The sequence below is a fragment of the Mirounga leonina genome, unplaced genomic scaffold (assembly GCF_011800145.1).
Source record: "Mirounga leonina isolate KUSES-001 unplaced genomic scaffold, KU_Mleo_1.0 Mir_151, whole genome shotgun sequence".
NCBI classification, from domain to species: Eukaryota; Metazoa; Chordata; class Mammalia; order Carnivora; family Phocidae; genus Mirounga; species Mirounga leonina.
In genome coordinates this window covers 53,184,828-53,205,597 of record NW_023270377.1, presented here as the reverse complement: position 1 = coordinate 53,205,597, position 20,770 = coordinate 53,184,828, and the positions used below count along the sequence as shown (strand labels likewise).

Below are 20,770 nucleotides of genomic sequence, written 5' to 3'. Positions count from 1 at the left end.
TCAAAATGTATCAAAATTTATTTTTCAATATGTTATTACATTAAATATGTAAGTATGAAAATTCGCACCTAATACGAGGACTTTTACTGAGACAGTTTTCGAACCAGCTGGATTCTCCACTGTTAAAGAATAAATTCCACCATCTTCATGGGCAGCATTAGGAATTTCAAGTTTGCTACCAACTGGAGTAACATCAATTCTTGCTTTAGTCGGAGCCTCTCTGTCTCCTTTTTTCCAAGTTACTTTTGGGAATGGCACTCCTTTGATGACGGCACTAAGTCTTAGAGTATCACCAACTTTTATGTGTTGTTCTCTTGCCATGTTGGCATCAAGAATCAACTCAGGGGGTTCTGGAATAAAGCAAATAGTACTTTTAGATTTGATTTGTTCATGTATTTTACAATGAAGCATATACAACGAGACACCTATCTTCTTTGCTATTATAGCTGAGAAGATTTTACTCACCAAGTCTGTCTTTTACTAGCACTGGCTCGGGAACATAAGCTGGATCCGATTCACCAGCTTCATTGACTGCCATTACTCTGAACTTATAGGTTTGACCATCCCGAAGACCGGTGACTTTATATTTAGTTTCAGGACATGATTCAGGAGTGTGATTAGCTCTCTTCCACTCTTCATCTCCAACTTTCTGGTACTCAACAATATAACCCAGAATCTTGCTCCCGCCATCATGACGTGGTGGCTGCCAGGTTAGATCAACTGAATTGCATGTTGTATCAATTGCTTCAGGATTAACAGGTGGACTTGGTTTAGCTATGTAATAAAAGAAAAAAAAAAAAGGAGCTAGAACATAGCCGAAAACAAAGTCGGGTAATGTGAAAACACAAATGAATGCTTTAATACTATACCAATTGGATCTTTAGCGAAGACTGGTTTGGATGGTGGGCTTGGGTCTCCAATTCCAATTTCGTTTTCTGCAGCAACCCGGAATTCATACTGACACCCTTCTAGAAGATCAGGAACCCTGAATTTAGTGTATGGATGGATGGGCTCTTTGGTAACTCTAGCCCATCGTTTAGACATAGTTTCCCTCTTTTCCAGGATGTAGTTTGTGATGGGCTTTCCTCCATCATTTGGCTCGTTCCAGGTTACTAATGCAGAGTCTTTGGTAACTTCTGTAACAATTGGCTGCTCAGGTGCATCAGGAACCCCTACAGCAAACATTAGCAGAGTGCGTTAGAAATGTAATTTTTCCTATTAACAATATTCAACACTGAATCACTAAAAAGAAATGTAATGCATACTGAAACGATCTTTGGCTTTCATTGAATCAGACACCAGAGGATCACTTATTCCATACAGGTTTTCAGCATATATCCGGAAAATATAATCTTTTCCTTCAAGGAGTTTAGAAACTTTGCATGTTGTTTTAGCACTTGCAGATGTCACAGGCATCCAAATGTCTTTGCCTACTTCCTTCTTCTCAATAATGTAATTGGTAATTTCACTGCCTCCGTCATCTAAAGGTGGCTTCCAAGAGATAACCATGTAATCTTTGGTCACCTCATCAAAAATAACCGGTCCTACTGGTGGTCCAGGACGGTCTGCAGAAAGAAAGAAAGAAAGCACAGCCCCAAATGTTATTTCCCCTTCTGCTTTGGAGAGAACAGAATCTCTCTTCTTCTTGCTAAATGATACTTACCAACAACATTGACTTGACAGAAACCTTTCCTAGAGCCTGTACTGTTCTCCACAACCACACAGTATTTGCCAGTATCTGAACGCTTGGCCTTGATCTTCTCTAAAGCAAGTGTTGTCGGAGTGGTCTTTATGTGAGTGCGATCATCTTCTAGCACATCAGCTTCATCTTTGAACCAAGTAATTTTAGGCTTCGGTTTGCCTGAGTAACGGCCAGTGAGGGCAAAAGCTTCACCAACCCGAACTGTGAGCTTATCTCTGAAGTCGAGGTCAAGCGTTGGAGGAGCTGAAATTTTAATTATAAAGGCAAGTCAGTTTTACTCATGTCTTACGGCAAATCTGTAAGTGTACAAGTTTTCAAAGTATGAACTTTGAATTAGACACATACCCAGGTCATCCTTGCAAGTGATTGGCTTGGTACAAAATGATGGTTTGCCTTGTCCAACAATATTCACAGCACTGACACGGTACTCATAGGTATCACCTTCTTTTAAGCCTTTAACAGTGTATTTTCTGCTAAGCACGTTGTCCTTTGTAACCTTGTGGAACTTCTCAGTTCCAATGAGTCGGCTTTCTAGGACGTAGTTAATAATTTCTGATCCACCATCATACTTAGGAGGATTCCAAGTCAGAGTAACAGAATCTTTAGTAACTTCTTTGACTTCCAGGTCTTCAGGACGCTCTGGTACAGCTGCAAGTAAAATAAAGAACTACAGTGAAAAAAAAATGTCATGCTAAAAATGTAGTAAATCATAGTAAATGATACTTTTGGAGGACTGCACTTAAACATTAAATTATTTGCTTTGATAAGTAATAGAAGGCTCTCACCATAGAACTATTAGAGTTAAAAAGGACACAATCCAGTGTAATTTCCTCTGATAGTTGAGGCCAAATCATTTAAGAAAGTTGTCCAGAGTTAGGAAAATACTTCATATTCATGCCATTAAGTGCGAAATTAAAAAAAAAATAGTGTAGTAAACATGAAAGGATTTGAAGAATCCTATATTCCCAAAATGTCTTTCACAATCACATTCAAACACTACCAACATCAGATTGAGCATTTGTCTGCTGAATGCTTGTCAAAGGAATGAAATGTTTGGCACCTAAACACATATTTTGTCACCATCCTCTTTTACTAAATGAGTGAAGAACTGATTTAGGATGAAATTGTTTTAAATTGCACTTACTTATTGGCTCTCTGATGACAAGTGCAGTTGGTGTCTCAGTAAATGGGCCTATGCCAACACTGTTTTCAGCTGCAATTCGGAAAAAGTAGGCTTTTCCTTGAATGAGACCCTGGACAGTAGCATTTTGCCGGGTAACTGTATATGTCACTGGGGTCCATGCTTTGCGGTCAGATTCACGCTTCTCAATGACATAATTGGTGATTGGAGAGCCTCCATCATCTTCTGGAGAAAACCATGTCAGTTTGCAGGAGTCATTGGTTAGGTTGTGAGCCTGGAATGGTATTCCAACAGGACCTGGCACGTCTGGAAATAAGAGGAAATAATTTCTAGTTGTTTGTTTTCAATTAACAACAAGGCTCAATATTTGTTACCCTCTGTTTTCAAAAAGGAGACAAAAATGTTACAAATAAGATTTTGTGCCTATTGATTTTTTTCTTCCCCACGGTATCTATATTCAACCATATTTTTAAATGAAGTACATTTATAGTAATTACTGTTTGCCAGTGTTGTAGTAGAAGCTAATGTGTGCATGTGTGTGTATATATATATAACATATGGGCATTTATATATGTATATTTATACTTTTTTTTTTTTTTTGGTAATTTGTAAGTCAGATAGGAGGGAGTTGCTGGAAGGCACAGAAGGAGACAGGAGAAGGGGTGGCCATGGCTACTTTCTGTAACTAGTTTACCCTCCAGGGAGGAAAGGGAGGGAGAGCTTTTTCTAGGTGACTAGTAAATCAATAAGCAGCACAGGAGTCCCCACATCTCAGAAGGACCTTTGAGAGGGTTGGAATTCAATCTTGAAAGGGTACTGGTTCTCAAGATAAAATAACAGGTATTTAGGAGCTTGAAAGTAACCTAAAAGCTTGTAGGACTATTGGTCAATGAGATCTTTTTCCTCATGCCATTTTCATTAATGAAAACATAACATGTTTACATAACATTAATTATGTTCAATAGAGAGCCAGTTATTTTTCACATAAAAACTCATTGTTTGGAGTTTGGATGTGCCTAGAGACATACTGAGAGAAATCTGAGTGGGAGGGCTTCACTTTTCTAGAGCAAATCACTAGAATTAAGCGGCCAGCAAGAGGCACGAAAAAGCCTTGTAGAGCTCACCTCTATATTCAGTGACTAGAAATGTAATATTGATAATCAAATATGATGCTTTTCAATTAGAATACTGAAACCCTTCACAGAGATTTTTGCTTTATTATAATTAGCAAAGAAGGATACACTGCCATGATGTGAAATTGATCAACCTTAGTAAATTATTAGATATTCATGTACATTTGCAGGAAAGTTGCTTTTATGAAAACTATAAAACATAGTAAGTGCTAATGGTGGTGTGTTATGTAAAAAGGCAATATACAAAACTTTGTTATAAAAAACTATTTTTATATAACATAAAAATATAACTTTTTAATGTTATATAAAAAGGCAACATATAAAACTATAGGAGTACAACAATATAAAATATGAACAAGAAAAAAAGAGGAAAGATATTTAAATGCAGTCAGTGGAATTGTGGGTGATTTTTCTTATTTTCTTTCTTTTTTTTTATTACGTTCAGTTATTTTCCAAAATATTTTTAACATAAGTTTTATTATAACATAGCTTTGCTGTAGATGAAGTAAAAATGTTATTTTTAAAAGCTGCATGGACAAATTAAAGGTATTTACCTAGTACATCAACGATAATGGTCTTCTTTCTTTCTCCCCCTGCATTTTTGGCAAGAAGAGAATAGACACCTTGGTGGCTCCTCTGGCAATTCTTGATGACCATGGAGGAGCTAATGGCTGTGGTCTCAATGGTAGCTTCTTGAGGTAATGCTCTTTCATTCATGTTCCAGGTGACAGTTGGAGGAGGTTTTCCAGACACATACGCGATTATACGGATCACCCCTCCAGCATGGACCACAATTCTGTCTCTGACACTGGCATCTAGCTGAAGGTCAGGTGACACTGGAACACAATTGAAAATTACAAATGTGGTTTTCATTCCCAATCCAAAACACAAATATGGATAAAATAACAGAAGGATGAATAATTACCAATTCTGTCCTTCATTTCAATGACATCTGTGACTTCTCCAGGTTCTCCAATGCCGGCAATGTTGACTGCTCTAACTCTGAATTTGTAGAAAGCTCCTTCTTTTAACCCTGTCACAACAAGCTTTGTTCCTCTCACTTCTTTATCTTTACCCTAGGGAAGGATCACCTGCATTCAGTTCTTTGTAGCTTCTTGTTTTTTTTTTTTTTTAAAGATTTTATTTATTTGACAGAGAGAAACACAGCGAAAGAGGGAACACAAGCAGGGGGAGTGGGAGAGGGAGAAGCAGGCTTCCCGCCGAGCAGAGAGCCTGACGCGGGGCTCGATCCCAGGACGCTGGGATCGTGACCTGAGCTGAAGGCAGACACTTAATGACTGAGCCACCCAGGCACCCCTGTAGCTTCTTGTTTTAATGGCTTTCTAAAGTATAACCAACAGCATATTTAACTACTCTGTTTGGGAAAACTGTTGCCAGATTAGGTTTTGGGGATCAGATATTACAGGTAAACACTGAATGAAAGGTCTTGCCAGGAATTGTGTTTTTAATAACGGCAATATAACTTAACTTTTGATTGAATTTTTGACATAACAGATGTTTGGATTACAGTTGTAATTATGTTTTTTTTTTATTTCTTAATAAAAAATACAAATAGAAATTAATGGAATTCAGAATAACAGCTACACTTTTAGCTTATTTATAATACATTTCCATAATGCCAAGAGTTAGCTACCTGTTCCCATTCTTCTTTTCCTTCTTCTTTATATTCAACGATGTATCCGGTTACTTTGGATCCACCATCTTTTAGTGGGGGAGACCACTCCAGATCCACAGATGATTTAGTCCAATCTGTGACTTTGGGAATGGGAGGACCAGGAGGGGCTGGAAAGAACCAATATACATTAGTATTCTTGACTTTTCCATGGCACTCTGCAGGGGTGGGGGCCGGTGGAAGGGGGGAAGGAATGGTGTCAAGGCTTACCAATTGGATCTCTAGCAGTCACTGGGTCTGATGGCAGACTTGCAGGACCCACGCCAGCAGCATTGATGGCATACACACGGAACTGATAATCAGAACCTTCGATAAGACCAGTCACTTTATAAGAAACACCCAAAGTCATGGCTTTGATAGGATCTCGGTTAACTCTCTTCCATCTCTTTGAAGTGGTGTCTTTTATTTCTAGCCAGTATCCTGTCACAGGAGAGCCTCCATCATATTCTGGCTCTTCCCAGTTGACAGTCATGGAGTTGCGAGTCACGCTGCTAACTGTTGGTTTATCTGGTGCTCCAGGGACAGCTATGGAAAAGAAATCACATTGATTTCTAAGAAATTATGAAAAACAACAGATAAGAGTGATTTTATATGTAAAATGTAGTCCTACTTACAGAAGAGGTTTCTTGCTGTTTCAGGTTCACTGTCAAGAGGTTCCCCAATGCCAAATTTGTTCTGGGCCATGATTCGGAATACATATTCGTGGCCTTCTAGCAATTTGGGAATTGTGTATGTGCACTCTTTAGGTTCACTGGAGACACGCACCCAGGTTTTCCTGTTAGCCTCTCTCTTCTCAATTACATAGTTTGTAATCTTAGACCCTCCATCATCCAAAGGTGGAAGCCAAGATAATGTCATTTGAGCTGCTGAAATAGATTCAAACTTTATTGGTCCCACTGGAGGGCCAGGACGACCTAAAATGGTTTTAAAAAGGAAAAAAAAAATATTAGAAGAATGGTTTTAAAGCCAAATAATATATTTAGGAACAGAAAAACATGTAGTTTTAATGAAGCCACGCTATCTTTACCGAGGACATTCAGTCTCATCTCCTTTGATGCTGTTCCCAGATTATTCACAGCTGTGATGGTATATAAGCCAGTGTCACTCCTGCGAGACTGTGGAATAACTAAGGTGCAAGTATCATCCACCACCAGTTTGTTGACGTGGGTGTCATAGAGAACAGGTTCTTTGTTGTCAGGCTTCCTAGGAGGAGCTTTGAACCAGGTCAGTGTTGGGAATGGCACACCTTTAATTTTGGCCACAATGTTAACGTCAGTTCCTTCTTCAACCTCCATGAATTCTTTTAGCTCAATTGATGGTGGGCCTAGATTATTAAAAAAAAAAAAAAATAGGTGGTCACTAGCGACAGAAAGTAGAATTTATAGTGCCTATAAAGCTATTTGTATCTACTGTAGGCAGGCTTCATAGCCCATCCCAATATAAAGAACAGATTTGACTTTAATTTATACCAGTTTGGAGAGCAGGTATATGTAGTCATCATCCTTTATTGGACCTACATGTGGCTATGTAATCAGCTGTCGCCTCTCTCTTACCTGGTGTTATTATGCATGTAGATACTGAAAAAGGGCAGAGAGAAGTGAAGATTGTAGTAGCTTAGGCTTAGGAGTTCTTTCATGTATTCCCTTTAATATACATGCATATTTCCTTAAATATGCAGAGTTATGAGAGGACTTACTATTTTTATTCTGAGAGAACTCCCTTTCTAAGAAATATAACTGCTAGTAGAGGCAAAGCAACTTTCCCTTTTTCCATGAATCTAGTAGAAGAATATGCAAAGAGGGTAGTGACTATAACCCTCCCAATTTTAGAAGAACTGAACAAACACACAGCAACAGGGATGATAACAATAAGAGAGGAAGACTTATTACCATATTTGTCTATTTATATTTATGTATTAAAATGGATGTATCTTTTTCTTAGAGAAAAAGAAACTTGATTGTGAAGATAGATAAGTGGGTCTCAGAAGTTGCTAAGCAAATAACTGCTTACTTTCTTTCCCTTTTGAGGATCATGCAGAAAATTATAGTAAGGAAATTCCAAACATCATCTCCTTCAAATAAGGGAAAGGTAATATGTAAGGAAATATGATAATTCTGTAGAAGTTGAAGGAATGAGAGATTAATACGCCCATGTTCACACTCGACTCACAGTAGTCTCCTGATGTACAGATATTTCTCTTTTTACTTTGGACTAATATTAAATTTCTAGGAAAGCATTCCTAAAGAGAACATTCTCAGTGAATATGCTGGGACTTACAAGTCTGGTCTTTGACAGTCACTGGGCCCACAGTGGCTGAAGGTTTGCTGACTCCTGCAATGTTGACAGCCTTGACTCTGAATTCATATTCGCCACCCTCGATGAGGTCTTCAACAGTAAATTCTAGTTCTTCCACATCACGCTTATTGCACTGTTTCCATGCTTCTTTCTTTTTCCCAGTAGGGTCCCATGCAAGGCACTCAACAATATAGTGGGTGACAGGGGAGCCCCCATCATTCTTTGGGGGTTTCCATGATAGGTGTACCGTGTTCTTTGTTATGAGGCCAATCTTGAGTTTAATGGGAGGATCAGGAGGATCTTTAAAAATAGGTAAAGGAAGGATTAAGCACTGTTTATAATAATATATTTCAAATTTGAGAAACTATTTTAATCTCAGGTTTAAAAAAAACTTACATATTGGATCTCTGGCCGTGGTCCTCTGAACGGTTTCCGCAGGTGCACCAATACCAAAACGGTTTTCTGCACGCACACGGAAGAAATACTGCTGTTCAGAGATGAGATCAGGAACCACAAATGTGGTGCTTCCACAGTTTGGATTGACTTTAGTCCAGGCTTTTCCATCAATAGTCTTCTTCTCTATAACATAACCTTTGATTCTGTCTCCTCCATCATCATCGGGCATCTTCCATGTGAGTCTGCAACTACCCCTTGTGATGTCACTGACTTTCAGATCTTTGGGTGGTCCTGGTACATCTGTTGGATGCAAGTCACCATATAAACAATGGCACTTTGTTTAAAATAATTTGTTCTTATTCTGTGGTCACTTTTAAAGTCTTTCTTACCCATGACTTTGACTCTGCAATGTGCTGTCTTCTGTCCTGCTTTATTCTTGGCTGTGATGCTGTATTTGCCTGAGTGAGATCGTTTGCATTCCGGAATTATAATTACTGATGAGTTTTCAGCAGTCTCCAGCTATACAAAGAAAACAGTAGTCATACATCAGATGAGATAAGAGCAGTACCACAGTCAACTATATTCTGAATCACTTCTATTTTTTCTTTTTACCTGTGCATCCTCGGGTATATCATGAACTCCATCCTGTTAAAAAAGAAGATGATTGTAGTGTTAATATTCCTTAGAGTGATTCAATGGGAGACCCAGAAAATTATATTTTTCTTACCTTCACTGCCTTCTTTGCCTTTCCATCAAATTCCCACGATGATTTTGGTGTTGGGCGTCCCCTGATGACAGCAGGAATCCTAATTTGGGAGCCAGCTTGACAGACCAGACAGTCTTGTGCTCCAATGTCAATAAAAACTTCTGGTACCTCTGCAATACCATGAATAATATAGCAGGATTTAGCTTACTTTTTTAAAAAAAGTAAGTGGCTTATCTTTGGGAAATTACCTTCATAATCAGATCAAATGAATACATAAATTCAAGAAAAGATGAGTACCTTGAATATCAGTGGCGGGGATCTCTCCAGTTGTATCACTTGGTTCAGATTCACCAGCTTCATTGACAGCTTTCACTCTGAATCTGTACTTGCGGAGTTCTTTCAGATTTGGCACCACACATTCACAGGTGGTTAGCAGTTTGTCTGGCTCATTTACTCTTTTCCAGTCAGTACTGCCTTCTTCTTGCATTTCTACGATGTATCCTTTGATCGGACTGCCACCATCTTTGGCTGGAGGTTTCCATGCTAGAGAGATGCTGGACTTTGTTTTATCTTTGACCTCTGGGCAAGAAGGTGGCCCAGGTGGATCTAAGAAGAAGAAGAAGAAAAAAAAGTGTATCAAATTTGGAAGCCAATGGAATGCCAGATTTAATCTACTAAATATTAAAGTAGGAATTCTGAAAGAATACCTTCCAGAGAAGAGAATATAAGAAATAGTCTCTTTTCATTTCACATTAATGTGAAAACAAAATAAGCAAACAACTAACTGGGATTAAAAAGACTATACACGATCTCTAGGTAGATCTATATTGTATTTATACACAATTGGTGAAAAGCTATTTTAAGATCCCTTTGAAGAGACTCTGCAATATTCTCTACTAAAAACTTATTTTAATTTACCTTCAAATTAAAAACAAATGATTTCATCATTAGCTGGTAAACCTTTGAACACAAACTAATGTATGCCCTTTAGGGATGAGGTCGATGCATAACCATCCTGTACGTTCTTGACAGTGCTTTACCATTAAAGTCTTCTTTTTTTTTTTTTAAAGATTTTATTTATTTATTTGAGACAGAGAGAATGAGATAGAGACAGAGAGAGCATGAGATGGGGGAGCGTCAGAGGGAGAAGCAGACTCCCTGCCAAGCAGGGAGCCTGATGCGGGACTCGATCCCGGGACTCCAGGATCATGACCTGAGCCGAAGGCAGTCGCTTAACCAACTGAGCCACCCAGGTGCCCACCATTAAAGTCTTTTTAACCCTCGCTCTTCCTCTCTAGTGCCTAGCACAGTTCCTTGCACATAGCACACATTCAATACGAGCTTGCTGAATGAACAGTTCATTATATATATATGCTCCATGTAGAACTTAGAGCATTTCAATCTTTTTAACAGGTAGCTCAATATTTTTTTTTTGACAGAGACTCTAATCAGATACATAGCAAATATAATTAATCATTAAGGCCATATTTTAATTTTTGAACTGATCTGCTAAATCTTTCGGAAGAATTTTTTTTTCTTTTATTCGACCTCACGGACTGTGCTTGAGAATCTTGTATCTTTGGTCAATATATATTATTGAAAAGTTAACATTTTGCCTTTCGTTGAACTCCCAACTAGAGGGTCTCTTTAGGGAGGGAGATAATTTTCATAGTATCTAATGGGATAGGGGTATGGGAACAGAGAGGAGCTTATAGTCCAGGGTCTTCAGCATTGTGATAGGCTTAAGCCAACAATTTAAAAACTATATGATTTTACATACGTTTATACATGTGCGTATGTATACACACATATAGCTGTGTGTAGTGTGAATGTATGTCTAAACGTATACACATATATATGTACTTCTGATACTCTATGTAAGTATGGGGCTTTTACTTTAATAAATAATTTGGCATAAAAAATGCAAGAAATTTAAGAGCAGAATTATCCATTTAGTGGCTTTGCTCTTTGTAAACTCCAGAAATGGAAGCATACTTACATATAGGATCTCCTGCAACAGCTGGATCTGATGGTTCACTGGGAGGACCAACTCCTGCAGCATTTATTGCCATTGCTCTGAACTGGTATTTAACACCTTCAATCAAGCGGGGAACGTTAAATTCCACATCTTTCAATCCCACTTTGGTTATTGGTGCTCGGCTAACACGTGACCAGTAGGCACCTCCCTCTTCTCTCTTCTCCAGCCAGTAGCCAGTAATTGGAGAGCCGCCGTTGTCCAGAGGAGGGGTCCAGCTCACAAGCATCGACCCTTTGGTGCGCTCCAGAACTTTTGGTTTTCCCGGAGGCCCAGGAGGACGGAAGGGATCTTGAATGACAACTTTATCTGATTTGCAGTCATCACTGATTCCATATTTATTCACTGCCCTAACTCGGAACTCGTACTGACCGTTGGGGATAAGTTTCCAGACCTAGAAATCAGATGAACAGTGATTTCTTAAAGACAACATACTTATGTTGATTTCACTTATTTTAAAATTCAAGTTCTTTTCCTAGGGAAGACTATAAAAAGAAATCTGTTAAAATCAAGTAAATGTATCGTTTAAAAATACATAGACTCAAATGTGGAGAAAGCATATGCAAGTAATAAATCATTGAACACTACATAAAAAACTTGATGATGTACTATATGTTGGCTAATTGAATTTAAATAAATTAAAAAAATAAGAATGTGTGTATTTATTATACCTATTAGTGGATCTCTCAAATAAGAGAGACTTGGTTTACCAAATAGTATTTACTACGTGGCCTATGTGCATGGTGCTAGAAACTACGATAAATCTTTTTATGTGCAGTTTTGAGTTTAATCATTAAATTCCAAGGTTATGCCAGAATGGTGTTAATTCAGAGTCGTGTCCTTTTAATCTGTATAAGAAAACATTTAGAATAGTTTACCCCATATTTCCTCTCTACAGCAGTGTTGGTGACTTCTTCCCATTCACTTTTCTTCCTGCTTGCATCACGTTTGTCAATGATATAATGGGTGATTTCACTGCCACCATTGTCTAGAGGGGCATCCCATGTCAAGTAGCAGGATTCAGCTTTAATATCCGTAACAGCAAGATTTCTTGGCGGTGATGGACGATCTGGAAAGGAACCCAGAGAGGAGAATGAGAAGACAATTTTTAAACAGACACTGGACTTCGTTTTGAGCTAAGAAAGCAGGTCCCTTACCATATACTTCCACATGAACATTTCGGAACACCGAGCCCAGGCGATTGGAAGCAGTAATGGTGTAAGTGCCCTTGTCTTCCCGGACTGCTTTGGGAATGATAATCTCGGTTTTTGCCTCACTTCGGGATACTTCTTCCTTGGTTATCTTAAGTGCATCAGTGGGTTTTTCGATCACAGTTTCATTCTTGGACCATTCAATCTTAGGCATCGGAAGGCCTGTCACATCTGCAGGGATGTTAACAGGCTCTCCTGCCTTAACTTTGATAGTGTCTCCTCGAACAGAGAGGCGCAACTTAATAGTTGGAGGCACTGCAAAGAGAAGGGAAAGAAAAAAAAAGTCATAAGGATGTTTGCTCAGCCTATGAGATAAAGGGAGCACCATAAAGTGCACTAAAATCAGGCTCAGATTCCACACCTTCGTCATCTTGTATGACCACATTAAGAGGCAGGGATGGTTCACTTTCCCCAATTGCATTGACAGCTTTGACGCGGAATTCATACATTTGGTGTTCATCAAGATCTTCAACCAGAAAAGATGTGGTTGGGCAGAGTTGCTTGTTAACTCTTTCAAAGTTGGGTTTGTCGTGACGCCGTTTTTCAATGATATAGCCTTGGATGGGGCTGCCACCATTACTGCGGGGCTCTTTCCAGTCAAGGGTGATAGTGGACTTTGTCCTTTCTGTGTATGTGAGCCTCTCAGGAGATGCTGGAGGACCTTTAACCAGAGGCAAGTTGAAATGACAAGCATCAAATAAATATTCATATAAGAGAGAGTATTTCACTTCAAATTAATTATGTGAAAAAGAGGTTTCTGTTTAGCATAACCTTACATCCATCTTTAAAATCCTTCTGAAAACATATCAGTTACCAGAATGAGAGACATTCATAATAGGCAGAATTTTTCTTAGTAAGTTTACAGTCAAAATTGTTGATTAAAAGTAAATCGAAGGGCATGTATGCTTTTGTTATTTTTACCATTTTTAGATCTTTTACACCTCTGTCACTGGGAAAGCTTCAAATCCTAATGAAGTAGAAAAGAAGGTCTGTGAAGTTTTGCTTTGGATGACCAGCTGAGATCAAAGTGTTTCCTTTATTAACAGACAGTGGATAGGTCTTCTGAACAAACTTTGAACCAAATTGCCTCCAATTGTGGGTTTAAAATGGAGTGGAAAGAGAATTTATATAATGCTACTATAGTTTTGTGCCCCAAGGACAAAACAAAGAGTAAGTGTGAATGTTAAAACTAGACCTAATGCTCTCCTGTTGATTATTATTGCAACCAGAAGCCGAGCTTTGTGGTGGAAGCTCAGCTCTGTTCTGATACCTCTGGTACAACTTGACCTATAGTGGACATATTTGAGATGAGCTGTCACAGTGAGGATGTAGTTTTATTTTTTGGTTGGTAGGGAGGTGATGGTGGAGGAGGAATAATGCCTCTGTTTCTTGGGGAATGGGTCATCCTCACAGATTTTGCTTTCTTGGATGGGGTGTCAGGATGCATTTCCAAGTGTGTGCAATTTTAGGGTTTCACATTTGTTCATATTGCTTAAGGAGATTTCCTTGGGTCAGATTTCTGTTCTCTGGTGGCTTTTTCTGATTCTGGGTCTCTGTATCCTTCCAGCGTGGAGACTACTTGAGGGCTGAAGGAAGACTAAGGCATTTATCATAAGGCTGTTGGCTATCCTGTAATCTTCCAAAAATAGTGAGTTGCCTTTAACTACTAAAGTAGTAAATGAATTACTCCAGTGCATTCTATGCAGAGATGTAGTATTTCTATTTTTAGGTTATTGCTAAGCTTCAGTAGATTCAGGTTTTTCAGTACACAAAATCATGCATGGATTTGTGCAAACATTACAGTGAGCCACAAATTACATTGAAATTATAGCAAATACAGTATTCTTAAAGTTGTTAGTAGTTATTAGATTTACCTTTCTTATCACTCTCTAGCTATAGATCATGGGACTGTTGGGGAGTTCAAAGCCATCAGGCTCAATAAATAAATGACATAACTAGAAGCAAACACAAAGAAAACACAATGAAAACCTCTTTTACCTAGTGGATCAACTGCAAGAATTGGTCCTATTTCAACAGGAGGGCCACAGCCAAACTTGTTCTTGGCAATCACACGGAACATATATTCTTGCCCCTCAATGAGACCCGTGATGTCACATTTAGATCTCTCAGTCTCAATTGGTTGTCTCCAGGTATGCATCTTAGCATCTTTTCTTTCAATAATGAATCCTGTGATTTCACTTCCTCCATCATCAGCTGGATCAGACCAGTTAAGTAAACACATCTTTCTATTTGTTACAACAGGTTTTAAGTCAAGAACTGGTCCAGGAACATCTGAAAAAATGATAATAATTTAAAAAAACCCCAACATAAAAATCAATGCGATAAATTGTACAGCTTAGGGAAATCCTATGAAAATCCATGTAACGTTCCTTACCAAAAACTTCTACCCTGGCTGCTGCAAATTTGGAACCACAGCTATTGGTAGCTGTAATCACATATCTGCCATGATCTTTTCTCAATGCATTCTTGATAGTTAGCTCAGATTTGGCTCCAACATTCTCTATGACAACGCGGTCTTTATCCAGCTCCCCTTCTTCTATGGTCCATACTCTGGTAGGCACTGGACGACCAGTTACCATAGCTGGAATTCTAAGAGTCTTTCCAGCCATTATTTGTATTCCAGCTTTGACAGAAACATCTAGTTCCACAGTTGGAGGCTCTGTTTTAAAGAGAACAGTAATATGTTAGCCCAAGAAAGATGGGAAAAAAAAAAAAATCCCATACAAGGAAAATATCCATAATCTTATTCATGTAACTTTTAAGTTACCTTGTGGTTCAGCCACAGTAACAGGTCCTGTCTCTCCCGGTGGTCCTTCACCTGCAGCATTGACAGCACTCACTCGAAGTTTATAATCGGCGCCCTCTCGGATTTCTTTGACAGTATACTGACAGGCCTTGATCATCTTCTCTGTGCAGCGTGACCATTCATTTGTGCCAACCAGCTGCTTATCGACAAAGTAGCCAACAATTTCCCCACCGCCATTGAAAGCTGGGGGTTCCCATTCTAGATCAATAGTTGTAGAGCTTGTGTCAGTGACTCTTGGGACAGGTGGCCCCGGTGGAGCTAGAATGAATGCAGAGACACAAATCAAAACTCACTGAAGCTTTTAAAATGCACAAAACTTACTCTATCCACTTTTTCCAGAATGCATTGCATGTAATATGGGTAAGTACTGTCTTCTGAAACCTTTAAGTTATATATACAGATATTTTTAAAATTTTACACTGTAACCTTAATATGTGTCTGTAGTCAGTTAGTATTTTGCTTGCTTTTTTTTTTTTTTTGTAAGGTTAAGGTATACAACATAATGATTTGATACATATATTGCAAAATGATTACCACAATGTTAGTTTATACCTCTATCCCCTTACATAATTATCCTTCTTTTGGTAGTGATAACATTCAAGATCCACTCTCTTAACAACTTTCAAGCATATCATAGAGTACTTAATTAAGTGACTTAATTATAGTCACCATGCTGTACCCTACTCTCTTCGTAAGAAATTACTTACAAATTGGATCACGTGCTGTTTTGGGATCTGAAGGGGGACTGAACTTTCCAGGTCCAGCTGCATTTTCGGCACATACTCTGAAGACATAGGTGAGTCCTTCTAATAGGCCTTCTACATTGGTCTTCAAAGAATTCAGAAGGCTTCTGTTGACACGAGACCAATGTGTACTATTAACCTCACGTTTTTCAAGCCAATAACCCAAGATGGGACTTCCATTATCTTTTGGTTCATTCCATTTCACTAGCATACTGTTGCTGGTTATATCTTCTACAATGGGCTTATCTGGTGCATCAGGTGGTTCTGATAAAATAAAAAAATATTGCATATCTCAATTAATTCCCTAGTATGATACAAAAATTCAAGTTTATAAGCTATGATAATGTATATACCCATGCATATGATAAAAAGACAAAGTGTAGATGCTAAAAGAACCTTACCAAATGGATCTTTAGCTATAAGTGGCTTTGAAACACATGGTGGTCCAGGCCCAAACCTATTTTCAGCTCTTACACGAAAGAGGTACTCTTTTCCTTCAATCAGTTTTGTCACTGAGTATTTGCAGTGTCTAAGTGTTGAAGTGATAGTAATCCACTCTGAGTCAGGTTTTGTCTTGTCTTTCTTTTCCAAGGTGTAGTTTATAATTTCACTGCCACCATCATCAAGGGGTGGTTCCCATTTACAGAGGACGGAGTTCTTTCTAATATCTTCAAATACAAAGTTGATTGGTGGTCCCGGTGTATCTGATATTTCAAAAGACAGTAGTGATTAAAAATTTACGTAGAAGTGGTTGCAATGGAAAATGTCAATGTCAGCATGCCCCTTTAACGTAAACTTCTGTTTTTCCTACATCTGTCTTTGTATCACATGAGCTAACAAACAACAAGTTTGGTTGATTTCATTTACGTAGCTGGGAGGAAAAATGGGACTGAGGATACCTGGCTGAAGCTATTTCCTACTTCTTTTATCCCCCTTCCCCCTGGCCCAAACCCCTTTTTTATGTTTTACTAAAACTCTTATATAGACTTTCTTCCATGGAGAAGTGTAGTTTTACCTCCTTACCTAGGACACAAACAGTACAAGGAGCTTTGGCAATACCATGGTCATTTTCAGCTTTGATCATATACAGGCCATGGTCAGGTCGGAGAGAATCTCGGACGCGTAGCTGAGATTCTCCTTTTTTACTGTTGTCGATACTCAAACGTTCTGTCAGACGCAGGACAAATGGTTCTTCTTCTTCTTGAACTTCACCCCTCTTCCTCCTAATTGTGGGTGCTACTCGCTTCTTAATTTCTTCTGGGGTAATGACTTTTTCATCCTTTAGCCATGTAATAGTTGGGTAAGGTGACCCAGAGATGGTTGCATCAAGTACTATTTCATCACCTCGTTTCACTTCGAGGCTTGTTCTCATAATGACCTTTGGGGCATCTGTAATGATTAAAGACGGAAATTGCTTTCAATTCTGATCAAAACATCTGATAAAACATTATTCTCTTTTACCGTACAATGGGAAAATGGCAACTCCATGAAACAAAACTTACCAATAGGATCTACAGCTTTGGTTGGAGGAGTGGCCCGAGAAGGTTCACTAATGCCAGCAGCATTTTCTGCTCTCACTTGGAACTGGTATTCCTTTCCCTCTTCAAGTCCTTTTGCTGTATAGGTCAGGACTGGTACTAGGTGTTCATTGCACCTCTTCCATTTGTCTTCACCCTTAGCAATCTTTTCTATGATGTAACCCATTATCTTGCTCCCTCCATCATACAAAGGTGGCTTCCATGTAATAGTCATTGCCTTAGCTGTAGGATTATGAACCTCAACATCTACAGGTGGATCAGGGGGCTCTGAAGGATAAGAAAACCTTGTTAATATGTACGTGTATAATATAAACCCGTCTTTGTAAAATAAAAAATTGCATATTAATTCCTAGCTATATTATATCCATGCCCAAACTTACGCTTTGGATCTTGAGCAATGACTGGATTTTTCAGTTCAATATATTCGCCTCCACCAATCTTGTTGACAGCTTTAACACGGAAGAAGTATTCACCATTTGGTATGAGATCTTTTACGGTCCAAGACAGTTTGTTCTCACCAGACATGACTGGTATGTATGTCCTTCTCCCAGCCTCTCTGCGTTCCAGGACATAATGAAGGATTGGGCTTCCACCATCGTATTCTGGAGGTTCCCATGTTAATTTACAAGAACTCTTGGTCACGTCACTTGCTTTAATATCTTTGCATGGTCCAGGTAAGCCTATTAAAAATAAAATGATTATTATTGTAAGATGAAAAGTCAGCATGTTATAGTACACTCTTTCTAAGTGGGACTATCCACATTTTGGGTGGGATAATCTTTGATGTGTTGGAGTATCCCACCCCCTTACACTGCAGGCCATTTAGCATCCTTGGACCCCAATTACTAAATGTCAGTAGTCCCCCTGAGTCTTTGTTCCAAGCAAAGTTGCCCCCCCCACCCCGCACAAATTTTTAAAACACCATCCACATGGGACGGGGTAGAAAATATTACTGATCCTGGTGAAAACACTATGGACAAATGCAAATACAATTAACAAATGAATATTGGCAATTTAAACATTCTTTGGGTGTACTCTATGTTTTATTTAGTACTTAACATGCCAGTAATTACAACAGAAGTAACTTAGTTTAATCAGAATTTAACTGGCAATTTCACCTCTAAATTGCTTTGCTTCTCATACAGGAAAGAAATCATCTGGAAATGGCCAACTCATGAAACCCTTATACTAACACTGCAAAGTTAACTAATTTTCCTAACACATGAAGAAGAATATCTGGTATTTCATCAAAGAATGATTACCTATGACTTTGACATTGATTGAGCCAGTTGCTGAGCCGAGTTTGTTTTCCAGCATAATGGTATAAACTCCAGCATCTGCATGGACACTCTTGGGAACTTCAAGGTATGCAGAGATGTGATCGTTCTTCATTGTTAATCTGTCACTTGCTTTGACTTCTTTGCCATCTTTATGCCAACTAACGGTTGGAACTGGGACAGCTCTGTAGGGAACAGGAATGCTTAACTTTTCACCTTCAATAACCACAATGTCGTGAGTCTCCAGATCAATTGTTGGCTTGCCTGTAAGATAGCCAAATGAGGAGAAAAAGATATGTCAAAGTGCAATGTGTAAGCAAAGCCTGTTTTATTAATTATAAAGGAAACTCTATTCTTACAGTCTGGGTCTTTGGCAACCACATTTTCGGATATTTCAGATGGCTCACTGACACCAACAGCATTGACAGCTCTCACTCTCAGAACATACTCCTTGTCAGGAACAACACCTTCTTCAACTTTGAATTTCAGGTCTTTTATTGGGCGAGAATTAACTCGCATCCATTTCTCAGTGCCTACTGGACACATTTCAACATGGTATCCTATAATAGGACTTCCACCATTTTTCTCTGGAGGCTTCCAGGCAATGGCAATGTGCTTTCGCCCAGCGTCAGTCACATGCAAGTCAAGTGGAGGTGAAGGAGGACCTGAAAGAAGAGTGAAACATTCACATCCGTGATCTCATCATCAAGCTCTAGACAGTATCCTTTGCATAACTGATACTACTTACTTTTTGGATCTTCAATTGCCAGGATTTCTGTGGGTTCACTTGGGTGACCAACTCCAGCTTCATTTTCTGCCCGAACTTGAAACTGGACCTCTGTTCCTTCAATGACATCAGTTACTCTGAAGTTACAGTCAGGTCCTGAGGTCTTTCCAGCTTTCACCCAACGGGTCCCTAACTTTTCTTTCTTCTCAATGATATATCTTTTGAAATAAAGCATTTCATTAGCATTAATAGGGAAAACAAAGTGAGGAATTTTCAGTGGAGTATAAATTATTCTTTGTGAATTAATTAAAATTCTACCTCTGTATTGGTCGTCCACCATCATTTTTTGGTGGTTCCCACTTCAGGTCAACATGTCGCTTGGTTACATCAACCACTGCCAGAGCATAGGGTGGTCCAGGGGTGGCTAGAAGGAAAATATTCAATGGTTAGAAAAACCAGAGGGAAAAGTGATAATCTACTACAAATGGTGTCACAAAGATGAAGTTAGAGAACATACTAAAGGTGTCTTTGGCCAGGACAGAGTCCTCAATTTCACAGTAGTCACTTTGTCCTATGGCATTTTCTGCAGCAACTCGGAACACGTATAGAGAGCCCTCTGTCAGTGGGGTTACTGTGCACTTGGTGTCCTTGACAGTTGTGTCCACTGTTTGCCAGCCTTTTCGCCTCACGTCTCTCTTTTCCACAATGTAGTTGGTGATGGGGGACCCTCCATCTTTCTCAGGAACTGTCCACTTGAGGTCTGCTGTATTTTTTGTGATATTAATAACTTCAAGCCAGCGAGGTGGTGATGGAGGATCTAAAGAAAAAGAGAATTTGATTTTTTTATTGTCCAATATTCATTCAGTCTTCACTGAATTTTCTTGTAGTCACTAGGAAATCACATAAAGCAAGGATGAAATAATCTAGTAATGAGGTTTTCATTTTTCTCATATTGTGGTTCTCAGTTATACTTTAGAACAATTTATATACCTTAAACATCAAGAGTGACTTACATAGTTTTTCCCTGCAAAGCACAGGGTCACTGGGTTCACTGGGCTCACTTTCCCCAGCCTTGTTCACAGCTCTAACTCGGAATGAGTATTCCTGACCTTCCATGAGACCGGTGAGCAAATGCTGAGTGGTGGGAACACTTTCAGCCACTCGGACCCAGTCATCTGTTCCGGTCTTTAGCATTTCAATGATATAAGACTCAATCTTTGCCCCTCCATCATGTTCTGGCTTTGTCCAATTCAACATCAATGATGTTTTGCCTACATCTTTCACAGTTGGTTTTCCAGGAGGCCATGGAGGGTCTGCAAACCAATGAAATAAAACAATTATTTAGG

The 20,770-nt window shown here is 38.9% G+C and overlaps 1 protein-coding gene across 11 annotated transcripts in view; it reads right to left on the bottom strand.

Moving 5' to 3' along the window:
• The window catches only part of TTN (titin), a 269,823-nt gene that overhangs the window by 65,414 nt on the left and 183,639 nt on the right, over nt 1-20,770 (bottom strand). For all 11 annotated transcript variants that reach the window (XM_035007649.1, XM_035007637.1, XM_035007643.1 and 8 more), the window contains 37 exons: nt 20,438-20,737; nt 19,942-20,241; nt 19,743-19,848; nt 19,446-19,642; nt 19,057-19,362; nt 18,683-18,961; nt 17,801-18,100; nt 17,385-17,687; nt 16,906-17,271; nt 16,284-16,586; nt 15,847-16,146; nt 15,101-15,397; nt 14,708-14,992; nt 14,311-14,604; nt 12,674-12,973; nt 12,259-12,567; nt 11,980-12,170; nt 11,066-11,495; nt 9,364-9,672; nt 9,088-9,236; nt 8,973-9,005; nt 8,750-8,879; nt 8,361-8,660; nt 7,947-8,264; nt 6,697-6,993; nt 6,284-6,583; nt 5,880-6,194; nt 5,631-5,779; nt 4,902-5,052; nt 4,531-4,812; nt 2,847-3,149; nt 2,048-2,350; nt 1,664-1,945; nt 1,266-1,565; nt 870-1,172; nt 466-774; nt 69-350 (listed from right to left, as the gene is read on the bottom strand). In XM_035007649.1, coding sequence (XP_034863540.1) covers nt 69-350; nt 466-774; nt 870-1,172; nt 1,266-1,565; nt 1,664-1,945; nt 2,048-2,350; nt 2,847-3,149; nt 4,531-4,812; nt 4,902-5,052; nt 5,631-5,779; nt 5,880-6,194; nt 6,284-6,583; nt 6,697-6,993; nt 7,947-8,264; nt 8,361-8,660; nt 8,750-8,879; nt 8,973-9,005; nt 9,088-9,236; nt 9,364-9,672; nt 11,066-11,495; nt 11,980-12,170; nt 12,259-12,567; nt 12,674-12,973; nt 14,311-14,604; nt 14,708-14,992; nt 15,101-15,397; nt 15,847-16,146; nt 16,284-16,586; nt 16,906-17,271; nt 17,385-17,687; nt 17,801-18,100; nt 18,683-18,961; nt 19,057-19,362; nt 19,446-19,642; nt 19,743-19,848; nt 19,942-20,241; nt 20,438-20,737 — 9,981 coding nt within the window. The remainder of the gene's footprint in view (nt 1-68; nt 351-465; nt 775-869; nt 1,173-1,265; nt 1,566-1,663; nt 1,946-2,047; nt 2,351-2,846; nt 3,150-4,530; nt 4,813-4,901; nt 5,053-5,630; nt 5,780-5,879; nt 6,195-6,283; nt 6,584-6,696; nt 6,994-7,946; nt 8,265-8,360; nt 8,661-8,749; nt 8,880-8,972; nt 9,006-9,087; nt 9,237-9,363; nt 9,673-11,065; nt 11,496-11,979; nt 12,171-12,258; nt 12,568-12,673; nt 12,974-14,310; nt 14,605-14,707; nt 14,993-15,100; nt 15,398-15,846; nt 16,147-16,283; nt 16,587-16,905; nt 17,272-17,384; nt 17,688-17,800; nt 18,101-18,682; nt 18,962-19,056; nt 19,363-19,445; nt 19,643-19,742; nt 19,849-19,941; nt 20,242-20,437; nt 20,738-20,770) is intronic.